General features: G+C 42.7%; 2 protein-coding genes across 2 annotated transcripts; both read right to left on the reverse strand.

Moving 5' to 3' along the window:
• Positions 1-11: 11 nt before the first annotated feature.
• Positions 12-7,273, reverse strand: LOC135080348 (alanine--tRNA ligase, mitochondrial-like). Its single transcript, XM_063974999.1, has 6 exons — positions 7,192-7,273; positions 5,977-6,103; positions 3,682-3,893; positions 2,391-2,595; positions 1,795-1,914; positions 12-1,444 (listed from the first exon to the last, which is right to left on the reverse strand). The coding sequence occupies exons 1-6, from the start codon at positions 7,224-7,226 to the stop codon at positions 1,322-1,324; spliced, it is 822 nt and encodes a 273-aa protein (XP_063831069.1). The 5' UTR covers positions 7,227-7,273; the 3' UTR covers positions 12-1,321.
• A 76-nt stretch (positions 7,274-7,349) lies between these two features.
• Positions 7,350-17,053, reverse strand: LOC135080843 (alanine--tRNA ligase, mitochondrial-like). Its single transcript, XM_063975567.1, has 11 exons — positions 16,651-17,053; positions 16,141-16,314; positions 14,556-14,701; positions 13,050-13,205; positions 12,326-12,470; positions 11,660-11,755; positions 10,362-10,495; positions 9,151-9,454; positions 8,017-8,822; positions 7,518-7,670; positions 7,350-7,455 (listed from the first exon to the last, which is right to left on the reverse strand). The coding sequence occupies exons 1-11, from the start codon at positions 16,843-16,845 to the stop codon at positions 7,350-7,352; spliced, it is 2,415 nt and encodes an 804-aa protein (XP_063831637.1). The 5' UTR covers positions 16,846-17,053.
• Positions 17,054-17,476: the final 423 nt, after the last annotated feature.

Below are 17,476 nucleotides of genomic sequence, written 5' to 3' on the forward strand. Positions count from 1 at the left end.
AAAAGTCTGAATAAAAATGATCAAATGTATTCTCATTAAATTTTGATACTCGTATTTACAATAACATATCGGAAGACTGTTTGTATTTTCAATACTAACGGCATAATAATTCAATAATTTGATGCTCATAAGTTCAAAGATTCAACTTTCCACATTTTAATTCAATAATTAAAAAATAATATAAAATACTGCACTTCCCAGATCGAAAAGTAAGCAGTTTTTTTTTTTTAAATGATCCTAAACATAATACTTGTGAACGAAACTTAATACGACTAGTTCAAATAAATAAAACAGAATTTCTATAATTTAGGGGTTTAAACATAACTAAAATAAGTTTACTGATATAATAGGTGGTTGCCAATTAAATATTTTACAAGTTCAGTTGCCTTAACCTGCCTCCCCTCTCTCGATACGCTTGAGACAGAGTTATAAGTCGCCCAGCGAGAGTTGAGGCGATCAACACAAAGAAAGATTTGTTTGCGTTTATGTATCAGTAAACGCTAGCTGCTCTGTCGTCTTGCGTAATCTTCTGACCCGTTGTCCTAAGTGAACGACAAACGCGGCAATGCGACGATGTCGTTGTATAAAATAGTGACTTATGTATTATTATTATTCTGTTTAATGGCTTCAATGGTGCGTATTTGAAGCACACTGGTTTCACCAATGTCGAGTGTTTAACGAGACACGGTGGACAGTGAAATTTGAAGATTGCCCGGTGATAATTTATTTATTCCATTCTTCATTGAGTTTTTTTTTTGTTAGTAACAATGTAGTCTCATGTCATGACATCTTTCATACGTCACGTGAAATATTGGTAGAATTACGCTTATAGTTCCAAAATACTGGACTGTCCTGTCGATGACATTGACAGTGGGGCGCCACCGTCAATACCGGATCGCTGGTTCAGATTTTTGCCATGTTGGAAACCATATAGTTGAACGATGGTAGCGCCCCCCTGTCATTGAGTTTGGCGGGACAGTTCAGCGTGGGTCATCTATACGTCGCGTTGCGTCTCGTGTCAAGTCGCGTTCCGTCGCTCATCTAAGACAACGGGTGACTGAGAAGTGCTTTCTCGCTTGCACCCATTAATTTGGCAAGAGCGAGGTATCAAGTGAATTCGATTCGATACATTAATCCTTCAAGCTCCGCGAATCTAGACACAATAGATAATCAATTGTTCTGACATTAATTAATGCCGTCTGGGACTCAATCGGTTAAAATATAACGTCAATGTCAGTACCGCGTTCGCCTCAATTTTCGTTGCGCGATCTATACTTCGTAATAATTAGTGTGTATCATTCTGGACGGCATAATCTCTAGTTTAGTTTTGCTGCCGTGTTTGGGTGTGGCCTGTGTAACTTGAGGGCCTGAGTTGCGCCTGCGCGTATTTGATGGCGACACGCATGGCGTCTTGTACCAGCTGCTCGCAGTTGATTAGGCTCACCTGGGAAGAGTAAAAACCTTTTATTTTGTTGCAAATAATATAAAGCATGTTTGGAGCAACAAAGGCACATCTGCTCATACAGAGAGAAACTTATTTGTGCTCTTGTTGCACCAAATGTGCGATCGAAAGTGAGGGAAGTTAATTCGACCCACATAACAGTGTTCAGACGAGAAGTCTGGCACTGCAGGATTTTCGAATGTATCCAGTAACAAGATTTTAGCTGTTTTGAAATCAATAACAGTCCTGCATCAAAAAGTGACGTCACAGGTTTTCTTTGCCAAACCACGTTTCTGCAAGTCATGGTGTTGTCAATTTCTATTACAAATATTTTTGTAGGTTCCAAACCGTACCTTAGTGGCCGTCATCTCGGCGTACGTAAGCGGTGTGGACCCGGGTTTGACGTCCGCGTGGAACACCGGCAGGATGCAGCGCAACCAGCGCTCCGCGTTGAACGTGTCCGTCACTTTGTCCTGAAAGGCAGGTGTGCACATATCAGTAACTCAAGTCAGTGTTTCGTAGCGAATGGACGACGAAGGAGGATAGAAAGAAAGAGACAAAAAGTATTTAGTCAGAGGCTAGAAGATTTATTTGATGTCGATAGAGGTGAGGCAGGGGCAACGCAGAAAGTGCACCACGAAGGAAGAAATGAGGAGTTGCTTGCTAAAGGAAAGTTACATTCTGGCAGTATGGAGGATGATGCCTGAAGGGTTGATGTTCCTAAAGGATAGAAGGAATGTCTGGAATAGGACTGACCTGTGGCATGAGAGTGATAGGTCATAATGACGCCACTAGTACACAATAGCAGCGCTAACGCCCCAGCGGGTGTGAAGAGTTGCTAGTCTAAAGGCTAGTAGGCACGAATGATTTATTTGGAATTCTATCATTCTGGAGGCCTGGGAGGAAAACGCCTGAAAAGGTGCCAGTCCTAAAGGCTACAAGGACTAACCTGTGGCATACGACAAGCAGCTACTATAACTCCCCCAGCACATCCTAACAGCAACGCAGGTGACGAGGCAGGAGTGGCGTGCAACGCCCTTGACAGTCCTGTCCCCTGCATGAGGTAGGAGCAGCGTAGGAAGTGAACTACAAACTGGCGGCCCTCGGCCTGCGCCGAATCAAACGCCTCGCGGAACTCCGCCTCGGCTACGGCTCTGAAAATAAACAGAGCAGTTGACACAAATACTTCTATGACTTACTAGCGGCCGCCCGCGACTTCGTACGCGTGGATCCCGTTTTACCCCCTTCATCTAATCTACGCGGTTTAGATTGTTGAAATGTTTTATCCCGCTAACTCCCTTTTCCGTGGGAATTTTGCAATATCCTGTTGTAACTAAGCTTTAAGTTTACTAAGGTGCATGCAGGATGCAAAATTTCAAGCGTCTAACTTAAGCGGTTTAGATTTTTCATACAAAAGGATTTTCCCGCTAATTCCCGATCCCGTGGGAATTTCGGGAATTCCTTTCTTAGTGCACCTCTACGGTACCTAAGCTAAGTCTCTTCCAAATTTCAAGTGCCTACATTTAGCCGTTTAGGCTGTGCGTTGATATGTCAGTCAGTCAGTTTATTAAGGTTCGACCGGACAACGCATGCATCCCGCGTGCGCGATGGCGATCAGTAGAAATCAGTAGGATAGTCATCGTGCACGCAGGCTGCATGCGTTGGTTTGGTCGAAACTTTACAAGGGTTTTTAACTTGTTTAAAAGCAAGAAGCAAGAGTTAATAGGTGTCTCCTGGGCAAGCTCCTTCCATCATAGATGTGATCAGCACCCTCTGGGTGAGATTTTTATCAAATGCAAGCCCATAACTTAATAAAACCTAGCATTGTAAAACTCTGTTCAATTGCTCTAGGATCTGTGAAATTTAATTAAAAAAAAAAACATTCATTTGCTCAGAAACATGGTATTACAAAATGGTCGATAAAAATTGTCAAGTCCAACATGTTTTGTCCGGGATTGGCATAGGCCGGGTTAATGTAGTATTTTATTTTATTGCTGTCGCGACTGTGCGACTGGCGCCCGCAGTGAGTGTGCGAGCGCAATATAATTACGCGCGAGCGATAAGGATGGGTAGCTTGGGGTCATTGGACAAAATTCTACGGGCTCACGGACCGGGCTTTAGGAGTGCACGGATAGTGACGTTTCTGCAGTCCTCTTTATAACCATTGAAATATCGACTTTAAGCTTGCAGCTCACAACACTCCATGAAAAGAAGATTACAAAATCAAAATAATTACTCACTGTAACGCCATATCATTCGTGTTGACTTCCCTCTTCTGCAAGTTTTCCAACAGCCCCAAACATTGCGCGTACTCTCCATAGGGGGCGCCACCAGTACCGCAGAGATCAGTCAGTCGTTTCCTAATATTGGTCATTTCCTCCTTCCGTCTGTCTGGATCTACCAATTCTATCACTTCTTCTAACTTCTGTGCGTGGCAGAAGATTTCTCTAGCCTGAAAAATAGAGAAAAGGTGAAGTTAACGAGACCATTCCCACCTCCCGTTCCTACCACTGTAATTCCTGTATAGCCAGAATCTGAAGCTTGAAACCCAATCAGTGTAGGTTAAAGTCTCGGGGGTAGCTTAGTCTTGGAACACGCAAGAAATTCTATCTATCTCGCGCAGATTTGTGTCACGTCTGATTCGTCTGATTACACTCTAGAGGCAGACAACTGCCAGTAATTCTATCCTTAGAGCTTTACGTTAAAGTTCAATATCGCTCAACTCTTCCGCTTCACCATAGACAAACTGCTATTTTGAGACGTATATCTTTACAATAAAGTTCAAAATCGCTCACCTCTTTCGCCCGGTCGCCAGTGAGCGCGTGTATTATAGGCGTGTGTCCGCCCGCGCCTTTGACCAGCGTCACGCAAAAGTCTTCGACGAAACCCGTGGAGTAATTAGTAGTGATGGGCCGACTATGGTCTTTGCCGACTAACCGACTAGCCGACTAATCGGTTTTCAAATTGCCGACTAGTCGGCCGACTAATCGGCAATGCCGATCATTCTAATACCTACTTGTCCGAAGAATAAATGATCTAGATTTTCTCAAAGAAATATGAATATCTAGATTTCTAAAGAGATAAATATAACTTTTTGAGAAATGAGATTTCTTTCATGTGAGAAAAAATAAAAAGCAACATTACAATCACCTAACAGTACCTACCTAAGGTAGATGTCATAATTTTCGACGGCGGAGGGGTCAGAGGAGGTGACAAATGTGACAATATGATCGCCTCCTGCTGGGCTAGGATGCGCGCCGTGAATATATTGTTCTTACTTATCGACGTCAAAATGTATGGGCAAAATTGCGCTTATCGCGGCACGCATCCTAGGCCCACTGATTCCTCTCCACCCTCCACGGTGATGGTCAGCGAGCTGGGGGCGTGGGGGTACCCCCGCCTGCATAGCACGGACTACCACCACCGTCTGATAGGCTGGGCCCGCCATACAGATGGGCAATTGCCGGGACGGACTGTGATAGTTGATGGCTTTGTCCGGATTCCCATAGTTCTTCACACTAAGGCGATCTCAGGGGTTATTTATGTGGGTATTCCTCTTCCATCCGATGAGAGGAGCCACACATAATCTACCACTTCCCCGCAGGATAGGTATGCAATTCCATGCATTTTTTCCCCGAAAAAAAAGTGTCATAATTTTGGACAAATTACATAAACTTTACACATTTTTGATGATTTCCTGGTAATTTTAACTAATGTTAACTTTGTATGAATTTAGACTGATTGCCAAAATTTTAAATCAGGTGAAACCCCTTTTTACTGATTTTTTGCAGTCAAAAATGGTTTAGACAAACGCCCTTCGTCTACCTCATAATCATCTTGGTGATTACGAGTTTATTTCATTCACATATTTAATTTTGTAATGCGCCGATTATAATCGGCATATTTTGCCGAATAGTCGTCACTAGTCGGCCGACTACAAATCATGCCGAATAGTCGGCTTTCCCGACTAGTCGGCGACTAGTCGGCCCATCTCTAGTAATTAGAGTTTTATTGCTTTACGTTACAGTTCAATATCGCTCACCTCTTCCGCTTCACCATAGACAAACTGCTATTTTCAGACGTATATCTTTACAATAAAGTTCAATATCCCTCACCTCTTTCGCGCGTGTATAATAGGCGTGTGTCCTCCCGCGCCTTTGACCAGCGTCACGCAGAAGTCTTCCACGAACCCCGTGGAGTAATTAGAGTTTTATTGCTTTACGTTACAGTTCAATATCGCTCACCTCCTTCGCTTGATCATAGACAAACTGCTATTTTCAGACGTATATCTTTACAATAAAGTTCAATATCGCTCACCTCTTTCGCCCGGTCACCAGTGAGCGCGTGTATTATAGGCGTGTGTCCGCCCGCGCCTTTGACCAGCGTCACGCAGAAGTCTTCCACGAACGCCGTGGAGTAATTAGAGCGTTATAGCTTTACGTTACAGTTCAATATCGCTCACCTCTTCCGCTTCACCATAGACAAACTGCTATTTTCAGACGTATATCTTTACAATAAAGTTCAAAATCGCTCACCTCTTTCGCCCGGTCGCCAGTGAGCGCGTGTATAATAGGCGTCTGTCCGCCCGCGCCTTTGACCAGCGTCACGCAGAAGTCTTCAACGAACCCCGTGGAAGGCACATGGGTGCCGCAACACAGCTCTCTGAGGGACAGAAATTACATTAGTTAAGGCATGTTCCATGTCGCTGACATAGCCCGACGGATTAGTAAGCTGAAGTGGCAATGGGCAGGGCACAATACGCAGAGCTGACGGCCAATGAGCAAGCAAGGTTCTGAAGTGAAAGTCGTAGACCACCAAGGTGGACCGACTCATAAAGGTAGCAGGAAGGCGCTGGATGCAGGCCGCTACCAACCGGGCGATGTGGACGTCATTGGGGGAAGCCTATATTCAGCAGTGAACCTGTCACTTAAATGAATGATGATGATTCACGTTCAAGTTTGGACGAAATACTGGAGAAGAGAAAAGCATTGGAATTTGGGAAGTTTTTTTTTGCAGTGCCGGTTATTTCACCGATGGTCGATCCGGCTACGAACCGGCCCGACATCGGACTAGTAATCATTTGTATACTTAAGCCCCGGATACACTAGGGAACATTTTGTCCCGCAACATGACGCGCAACACAAAATATACGTGACGCTGCAACGTTGCATAGTGTCCCGCAACATGACCCACAACATTGTACGTGACGCGGGGCATGTTGCTTGCTCCCGCCTTGAGAAGTGTGGTTGACAAAATGTTCCGCGACATGTATCTCGGCACATTCCACGTAGTTGTTGAGGAACATGTTCCGCAACATGTTGCTTCATTTGTCCCCTAGTGTATCCGTGGCTTTTCTTGGACAGCAAAGGAGGCGGGGCAACTGCAACCATCCTTAGTCCCACTTCGGGGTAAGTTTCCCCCGTGATAGTGACCACGCAAGGCTGTCCACCACGCGTCTCCACTAGCGTTCGTTCGTTTCAGCCAAATGACGTCCACTGCTGGACAAAGGCCTCATCCAAGGTTTTCCACAATGCACGGTCCTGCGTTACCCGCATCCAGGCTCTTCCCGCGACCTTTACCAGATCGTCGGTCCACGTAGTAGGAGGCCTGCCCACGCTACGTCTTCCAGCCCGTGGTCGCCACTCGAGAACTTTTCTGCCCCAACGGCCATCGTCTCTACGAGCTATGTGCCCCGCCCACTGCCACTTGATTTACTAGCGTGCATAGTAATAATATAGTAAATAACTTACTTGGACAGCAAAGGAGGCGGGGCCACCGCGACCATCCTCAGTCCCACTTCGGGGTAAGTTTCCCCCGGGATAGTGACCACGTCCCCTTTTCCTTGATACCGCCAGGCTGTCCACCACGCGTCTCTACTAGCGTACATAGTAACAATATAGTAAATAACTTACATGGACAGCAAAGGAGGCGGGGCCACCGCGACCATCCTCAGTCCCACTTCGTAAGTTTCCCCCGGGACGGTGACCACGCCCCTTTTCCTTGATACCGCCAGGCTGTCCGTCCACCATGCGATTATCAACCGTCGTGCATAGTAATAATATGGTAAATAACTTACTTGGACAGCAAAGGAGGCGGGGCCACCGCGACCATCCTTAGTCCCACTTCGGGGTAAGTTTCCCCCGGGATAGTGACCACGTCACCCTCCCTCGATACCGCTAAGCTGTCCACCACGCGAGTAGATACCGGCGTATTGCATTTTATTGTTTCCCTTAAAGTTAAACAGTAAAATTAAAACAAAGGAGAGAATACATTTCACAGTCAGCGTCAAATTTCGCAACATACCTTTTTACAATGGAATAAGGTTTTGTAGTCAACTTTTTGGCCACTTTGGGTGTTACAGACATTTAGACGCTGACTGTAACACTTGTGAAAATAAACTTTATTATAATAACAACTGAAAATAAGGTCAAGCTGAAAATTGCATGAGCATAGCTCTATGGATGGTGGACGGAGTTAACTGTAAGCCAATCACTGATGCAATTATTCAGAACGATTCTGAAGCAGCAAAAAATATTTCCACAATCAACTTGTAATGTTAAGGAACATTAACTCACCTAATTAATTCTTGTGCGTCCAAGACCACCTTCTGCGACAATTTCTCGCCGTAGACCGACAGATTTAAAGACAGTCCTTTATCACTGACCCTAGACCCCGTAGGACACACCACGCTCTTCGGAAGCACCTGTCTGATAGCCGCATTCAACAAATGAACACCGGTATGGTTCCTCATCACATTCACTCTTTTACACTCATCTATTTCTGACACCACTTCACTGTTATAGTTCACATAATTTTTATCACTTCCTTTGTTCACTTTGAAGTACCCCTTATGGAATACGAAGTCCCGAATTTTGAAAACAGTATCTACTTTGAAAGTCACATTATTATTTACTTTTATGGTACCGCTATCAGCTGTCTGTCCTCCCTCCTCGCAGTAGAAATTAGAATCTTCTGCTACTAGATAATAAGGCCTATCTTCGCATGGGTCTAAAAAGTCTATCCACTCACAATCTTCATTTAGTATAGCTACGAGTTTAGTTTTGAGCGACTTGAATTGTATTTTGTTTCCTACAGGTGTATAAGCATATTTGTGCTGATCGTTCGTGGATTTTACTCCACTTTTTATAATTTTTTCTACTGCACTGTCGAAGAGAAGTGCCCTGTTAGACGATTGTTCTTTCATAGCGGTTTTGTGCCTCGATTTGTGCTCTGAGAGAAGCTTCCAGAAGCCCTTTTTGTCGATGTCCAAATGATTTAGTGTTGCTATTCTCTCAATCATGTCCTCTTGGAAACCGTATGTGTCGTACAACTTGAAGACTAACTCTCCAGGTATTGTGGTTGATTTTTGTTTGGCCATTCCCTAAAAGGAAATAACGAATGTGAATATCGTTTGCCTATTTGTTAAGTTGTTGTTATTGCGACTTTTTTAACGCGACTGTGTAAAGACAGATGTTTTGCGACTGTATCGATGCTGCATTGCGACTTTATCCCGTTTGTATCGCTTAAAAAAGTCGCAATGTAAAACTTGCAATAGTTGGCTTGCCACAGCTATTTATACAGTGGCAAATAGCGTTCGAAAGTCAACTTCTACAAGTTTCAATGGTGGGGTATTCCCAAAACTATCCACTATAGAGATGAAACCAAAACCTTGTAGTGTGATGTAATAGTCAATACCAAACTATACTAACCTCTTTGAACTCCTTATATCCCGTGGCAAAGCTGGCCATCTCCACATCTCCCAACTCCTCAACCTCAGGGTACCTCTTTGCCAGATCCTTCCATTTCTTCGCCAGCCCTGCCCTCATCTTAGCATACGCCTGCTCCTCATGCTCTATGATCAATTTGGCTTCTTTACTCTTTGCTACCAGCTCGGGGTAGGTTTCTCCGAGCGTGTTGGCTACTTCTTGGTAGAGTAAGGATAGTAAGTGAGGGTTTTGGAAGATGTCGGAGGACATTTTGAAGGATTTGCGCATTATTTGCTTGAGGTTTAGACTGGAACAATGAAATTAGGATTTTTCGATCAGTCGATTTGAACTTATTAATTCACTGGAAATAGCGGCATTTAATGGGTTGATAAAGGTTACATTAACTCCAGGAAATAAGAAGACAATAGTCCAACGGTGTCAGTATCGGACTGCCAATAGAAGATTCGAGGACCGCTAGTTCAAAATCAAAATTATCTTTATTTGTATAGACTAATTAAATTAGTACTTACAAATCGTCAAATGCTCGTAAGGAGCCTATACATGTCTTTTTTTTTTTGCCCTGCTATCGCTTACCAGTTCGATCGGCATCGACCGCTTAACTATTTGAGTCCGTTTGCTCTCAGTTTTAGGTGAAAGTTTAAAATCACATAATTTAATTATTAAACCCTTTACCAGTACTAAGTAGTTAACACCTCGTGGTAAGCTAAATATGCTTGTGTACGAATGGGTTCACCACAATAGCCCAGTGGCGGCAGGATTCGAATTTAAGTGCTTGGGACCTCGAGTCGAGCAGTCCAAACCAACACCAATGAGGATAGGATTATTCCACTATGTTCACATGAGAGAAAAAAGTGGAATTATCCTTACGATATTTTATTTTATTTTTCTTTATTCAGAAAACCACAGCTCTTTATAATAATAATACAAACAGGTATTTTTGTTCTAACAGCTAATAATGAATTCTATATATTATTACAATCTCGTAAAAAACAGTCAAAGGGACAAAAAAAAGAAACATAGGCTTGCATGCAGGTTGTGTGTGTGTGTGTGTGTGTGTGTGTGTGTGTGTGTGTGTGTGTGTATGTGAGGGCGTGTGCGTGTGTTTTCAATGTTTTCATTTACCTAATAAGTCGCAAATCTCCCTCTTGAAAGAGTGCCTGGATATTATGGGTGGAATATCAAATTTAAATTACCTGGAAGCCGGGAAGACCCCGTCAGCCAGGCACACGCTGATCATCCTCGCGTGGTCAGCTAGACGGCGGTAGGCGGCGTCGAGCGCTGCGCCCGCGTCGAACGACCCAGCGTACGGGGCCACGCCTTTACTGTGCTGGGGAAACAGGACGTATTACCAGGCCTGTTCATCTCCGCGAGTTTACATCGAAAACAAATGGCCCACAAACAGGATACTATTCGACAAGGCCTCACATACGAGCGAACATTGACTCACGCACGCGTATTCTTGTGTATGATGGAAGAAAATAAAGAAAATGGTGTACAAAATACTGTGCAGTATTTAACTCCCTAAATAATAATAAAAACACAGAATGTACTTTTTTAATTTGCCTCAAGACACTGAGAGGTAAATAAGTAGTCAATATTATTCATGATAATTCATGCTAAATCATGTATTTCCTGCGCCATTTTCCGCAGTTTGGCACCTCACGTCACATCATTTTACCGAAGTCAGCCCTATAGCTTCGGCGCAGTGCCGATCACTGACGTTTGTCAACAAAATGGTGCTTGACTCTTGAGACAGGCTAAATTACACCATATTGTTAATGAAATTGAGCATACATTTTTTTAAATACCTTCGCGAAGTAAAACTTCTGTACGTAGTACTTATTATTATTCTGTGGTATTACTGCGATTCTCTGCATCTAGTGTAGCATTAGCACAAAAATAAGAGTGTGAACTTAGTCGCCTGCACGCCATACGAAGCTATTCTTCAGTGAGAAGAGAAGAATAAGTGTGTTGCAAACATAGATATAAACTATGTGGTCGGTAAGGCGGCGTCGAGCGCTGCGCCCGCGCCGAACGACCCGGCGTACGGAGCCACGCCTTTGCTGTGCTGGGGAAACAGGACGTATTACCACAGAATAATAATAAGTACTACGTACAGAAGTTTTACTTCGCGAAGGTATTTAAAAAATGTATGCTCAATGTCATTAACAATATGGTGTAATTTAGCCTGTCTCAAGAGTCAAGCACCATTTTGTCGACAAACGTCAGTGATCGGCACTGCGCCGAAGCTATAGGGCTGACTTCGGTAAAATGATGTGACGTGAGGTGCCAAACTGCGGAAAATGGCGGAAGAAATACATGATTTAGCATGAATTATCATGAATAATATTAACTACTTATTTATCTCTCAGTGTCTTGAGGCAACTTAAAAAAGTACAATCTGTGTTTTTATTATTATTTAGGCAGTTAAATACTGCACAGTATTTAGTACACCATTTTCTTTATTTTCTTCCATCATACACAAGAATACACGTGCATGAGTCAATGTTCGCTCGTATGTGAGGCCTTGTCGAATATGCCGCGCCCGCGCCGAAAATCTCGCGTACGGGGCCACGCCTTTGCTGTGCTGGGGAAACAGGACGTATTAGGGCCTTCGCCCACGGCGACTTTTTACTTTGTAGCGCGTTAGTAGCGCGTTGGCATCACTTCTGTAGTGCGTTGCAAATGCGAATAACGCGCGTTAGTAGCGATGCTGTCGCGCGTTTCGTAAAAAAGACTCCGCCGTGGGCAAGGGCCCTTACTGCGATGCTAATGTTCTATAGTCTGGTCTATGAGCACGTAGAATTTTGTCCAATGACCCCAAGCTACCCATCCTTATCGCTCGCGCGTAATTATATTGCTGTCGCGCTCGCACACTCACTGCTACCGCTCGTCGCACAGTAGCGACAGCAATAGCAATATAATTACACGCGAGCGATAAGAATAGTTAGCTTGGGGTCATTGGACGAAATTCTACGAGCTCGGCGATCAGACTTTAGTGTAGAATTAGCACAAAGAGTTTTTTAACAAGAAAGTAGTTTTCAGAGTTGCAAATCTTGTTTTTATTGTGTCGATATAAAACACTTTCTCTCGGGACTCTTGGCACCCTAGCGGCGTCACCAGCCGTCCGCTCTGAGCGGCTTGAGCACACACACACCTGTTGCACAGCGGTGATGAGCGGGCGGAACAGGTCAGTGTCGTAGTTGGAGCGGGCGCCTTGCAGTAGCGCCGCCAGCCGCTCTAATCCCAGCCCTGTGTCCACGTGTTGGCGCCGCAGCGGCGTCACCGAGCCGTTTTCTTCCCTGAAAATTTAAATATTAATTTATAGAGTTCCTTCTTGTGTCGATATTGGCCTAAGAAACAAAAAATACAAAACTAAACACAAAAAGCTTGTAAAAAAAGGCTGCGAGGGACTTATGGCACCGCAGCAACGTCACCGAGCCGTCCTCTTCCCTACAACATCAAACTCTTTATTACTATAGAATTCCTTTTGGTGTCTGAAAAATGCAAACAAAAACACTTTAAGAGAAAAGGTTAAGAAGAATTCATGGCTTCGCAGCAGCGTCACCGAGCCGTTCTCTTCCCTACACAATCAAATTTTTTATTACTGTGGACATTCTTTTTAGAGTTCCGTATTTTGTGTCATATTGGCCTAAATGTAAAACAAAACCCTTTTTTTCGAGAATAAAGGGCAATGAGAGATTCATGACTCCGCAGAGGTGTCACCGCCCCCCAGAGTAACTTTGTCTATGCTGTAGTAAGTGGACGATTAACTTGACGCATGAGGCCGATTGCATTTTTCAAAGATGGATGATAATACTGATAATACACTGTACACAGAAAAAACAATAAATAAAATGATATTCTATTCAACTAGGTACCTGTTGCACTGTATGAAGACCAGGTTCCATATCTCAGTCAACGAGCCGTCCGGGTTGACGTGGTGTATCTCAGTGCAGGGCCCGCACGGCCCGGTAGCGCCCATCTCCCAAAAGTTATCTTTGGCGTCTAAAGCCTTGAGGCGACTGTCTGGGACCCTGGTGATAAAGAACATAAACTCAGGGTACCTCATGAAAAAGTAAACTCCGGTCGTCGAGCACGTAATTATAATCTATTGCGCTCTCACACTCACTGCGGCCGCCCGTCGTACAGTCGCGCCAGCAATATAATTACGCGCGAGCTATAAGGATGGGTAGCTTGGGGTCATTGGACGAAATTATACGTGCTCGGCGAGCGGACTTTAGCTTTTAATTGACTTAGGCCCGGTCTTCAAGGAACGCCAGTTCGAAGTTCAAGGAACGTCCGTCCGAAGTTTAAGGAACGCCAGTTCGATCTTCATCTGAACTATTGTGGCAAACAAGCAAAAAGTAGTGGATGGATTTTGTACTCTTTACATTCTTATACATCAGAATAGCACATAGGCAGTTTATAAACGCGAGCGAAGTCACGGAAAAACCACAATTTGCATATTTAAGTAAATAGTTGTCATGTATTTTGAAAAGCAAAATATTTAAAGATAATGGTTGACAGGTGTTTACTGTCTGCTGGTGAACTCTGGTCTTAGAATCAGTATTATTTACGCATGAAACAGATATTGCAGTATGAATTATTAACTATGATGGCTAAAGGTCGGACCGCATTTGCGCGGCGCTATGCGGCACCTACACTGCGCGTCGAAATATTATCTTATAAGAACTGTGTTGCGAAAACAGCGACACTCATTGCAGCGCCGCCATAATGCGACTTAGTCCATACAAAATGACTGAAAGAATAATGTGACGCTTTGTGTCGGGTCGCGCTGCGCCGAGCAAATGCGGTCCAACCTTAGAACTGTGTATGAAGTTTAACACTGTGGCATATCTTAGTCAGTTGTAATAAGTGTGATATTGCAACAAAAATGTAAAGTGTGTGTGTGCTGTTGACTTTACACAGTTTACATAAACAATTTACACTATCTCACTGTTTGTTTGTAAGCAAAACACAATCAACTTTAGCTTGTGGAATGGCCTACAAAACATTCGCTTGTATTCACAAACAATGATTGCTTAAGTGAAGCAGCAAATCGAACGCACAGCGTTGAATAGAGCTCTGTGATTGGTTCATGTTTCACCCTGTGCATCACGCGCACTGTCAGACCTCATGGTAATGTTTGTGAATACGGGCAATTGACAACTTGTAAGAGAATAAAATGCATTTCAACTGTTTAATATCATCATCATTTCAGCCATAGGACGTCCACTGCTGAACATTGGCCTCCCCTAATGCTTTCCACGTTGATCGATTGGTAGAGGCCTGCGTCCAGCGCTTCCCTGCTACATTTATGATGTCAAATGTTTAATATGTTAAAGATTTCCAGATGTTAATAGAATAAATAAATGGTTTCTCACCCAATAGCTCTCCAAATGTCACGGCACTCCCTGTCCTCTGGTAGGCCAATGACTACATCTCCAGCAAAGTATGTCACCACAAGGTTTTCTGGTTTCAACCGGTATGGACCGAGCAGTAGGTCCCAGGCCATTTGACATGCTTCTTTCTGAAAATAATTAAAAAACAATTTAGTTATGTAACCTCATTTACAGACTGGACATGAGTAATAGCTTGCATTGTATTGTTTTATTGGTGGAAGTTAAAATATTTTAAGACATAGATTACATTGCTAGTTTGATCACAGAATAATAATAAGTACTACATACAGAAGTTTTACTTCGCGAATGTATTTAAAAAATGTATGCTCAATGTCATTAACAATATGGTGTAATTTAGCCTGTCTCAAGAGTCAAGCACCATTTTGTTGACAAACGTCAGTGATCGGCACTGCGCCGAAGCTATAGGGCTGACTTCGGTAAAATGATGTGACGTGAGGTGCCAAACTGCGGAAAATGGCGGAGGAAATACATGAATTATCATGAATAATATTAACTACTTATTTACCTCTCAGTGTCTTGAGGCAACTTAAAAAAGTACATTCTGTGTTTTTATTATTATTTAGGCAGTTAAATACTACACAGTATTTAGTACACCATTTTCTTTATTTTCTTCCATCATACACAAGAATACGCGTGCGTGAGTCAATGTTCGCTCGTATGTGAGGCCTTGTCGAATAGTATCCTGTAGGTGGGCCATCGTGCGTGTTTTGTTTTCGATGTAAACTCGCGTAGATGAACAGGCCTGGTTTGATGTCTTAAACCCAAGACTTGTTTACTTTTCCTTAACTAATTGTTATGACAAATAACGATAATATTATGTTAAAGAAACAACATATTCAATATTTTATTCTTAAAGTCACAGGGCTGAAATTACCATGTAATTTTCTCCTTTTGAGTGGGTTTAACTTACAGAGCTATAGTTAGTAAGTTAGACAAATAGACAACATGCCTATCTATTCTAGGTAGTAAATTAGCTGGTGTTATGAGCACTATTGGGATCATTTACATTTCAGTACACATACATGGCCTTTGTGGAAATTTTTGGGGGAGGCCTCTGTCCAGCAGTGGCATCAGTTGGTTAAAACAAGAATGAGAGATACATACAATGACATATCTTAACTGCAAAGCATTACTGTCATGTGGTGTGGAGTACATGACTTGAGGGTAGATCTAGTAAAACCAGTCTGGTACGTGTCAGGTGAGAAGGCAGGCATGCTCTCCCAAAGTTCCCAGATATCTATCCTACTAATATTATTAATGCGAAAGTTTGTGTGGATGTCTGGATGTTTGTTACTCTTTCTCGCAAAAACTACTAAACGGATTTTGTTGAAACTTTACAGTAGGTATTATTGTTTATAACCCAGATTAATATATAGGCTATAATTTATGACAATATGTGACAAACTAAATTTCAATAAATAAATAAGATCTATCGTCATTGGTTAAAATCTACAGCCAAAAAATTTTGATGTACGTAAATATTCATGCTGGGGAAGCAGTTAAACGCCATCTATCAACATCATTATATAATGTGTATAATAATTACCTTGTAATAGTCCCCAAAGGACCAGTTGCCGAGCATCTCGAAGAAGGTGTGGTGGTGTCCGTCCGTGCCCACCGCGTCCAGGTCGTTGTGCTTGCCGCCCACGCGCACGCACTTCTGCGAGTTGACGGCGCGCGCGCACGGCGGCTCCACTTGCCCGAGGAACACTCCTTTGAACTGGAAACGTTTGAATTGCTCATTGAGATTTGCTCAATTTAACGTTTTGTAGCTTTTAGTGTCAGTTTCATGCTACTAATATTATCAATGTTGAAGTTTGTGAAAATGGATGTTTGTTACTCTTTTACGCAAAAACTATTTCGATAAAATTTTACAGTATTATTGTTTAATACATCAGAATATCCATCTGTGATAAACGGAATTTTACGCCGGCGAACCCGCGGGAAAAATCTAGTTTTTTAAATAGATTCTTATTGGAAGCTTTAGAATAGAATAGAATAGAATTTATTTATTGCTTTAGTCAGAGGGTAGGGTTACACAGATCACGATATTTACCTGATTCATGCCAGCATTCACAAAGGGAACGGTAGAATCGCACAGTGGCACAACGGGACTCGATTTCACATGTTTGTGACCGTGACCCTCCACGAAATACTCTATGAAGGTGCTTCTAATAAAGTTGCTCGAGTTCGTGGACTTCAGACGTATGTTTTGATGGATTGTTCTACCTCGAACCGGTATTCGTAACATTTTGCTAGGTTACAAAGTACACCAACTAGAACTGTAGCAACTTTCGCCTCCTTGCAGGCAACAGCTTATTCATTTGTACTTTCACTCACTGAAACAAGTTATAATGTCCTTCTTAACAACTTTTGCGAAATGTATTTTTTCACCAAAAATATTTTTTTGGCAATTTTCTGCGACCTTTGAGTGACAGCTGTCAAACAATGGATTTTTACATTCGTACAGAAACCCGCTAAGGTCAGAAACTATACTGCCCAAAGAATATATTTACTCTATACTGCCTATTGTGGTTAGTAGTTGTAGTCTATGAATGCGTACAACGGATCGTACACGTCATGATGACTATACCAATAGTGATGTTATGTAGTATCGATATATCTTATATATAGCCCAACCAGTAACATAAAAACCCTCGCCATGTTGCGGAAAACTAATGGTACTAATTTCTTTTAATGGCAACAGTAACTGAAAACTTCATTGACATGTCACCTTGCATGTCAGTCTATTGCTGTTAAAGTGTAAACAAACTTTATTTTAAATGTGCGCAATTGATTTTGTGAATTAAATTGCTAAAATCTTTTTATAGTCGTGAAAGAAAAGTGGTACACAATATTTTCATTGAATAATGTTTCCGACA

This window comes from Ostrinia nubilalis, chromosome 18 (assembly GCF_963855985.1).
Source record: "Ostrinia nubilalis chromosome 18, ilOstNubi1.1, whole genome shotgun sequence".
Lineage (NCBI taxonomy): Eukaryota > Metazoa > Arthropoda > Insecta > Lepidoptera > Crambidae > Ostrinia > Ostrinia nubilalis.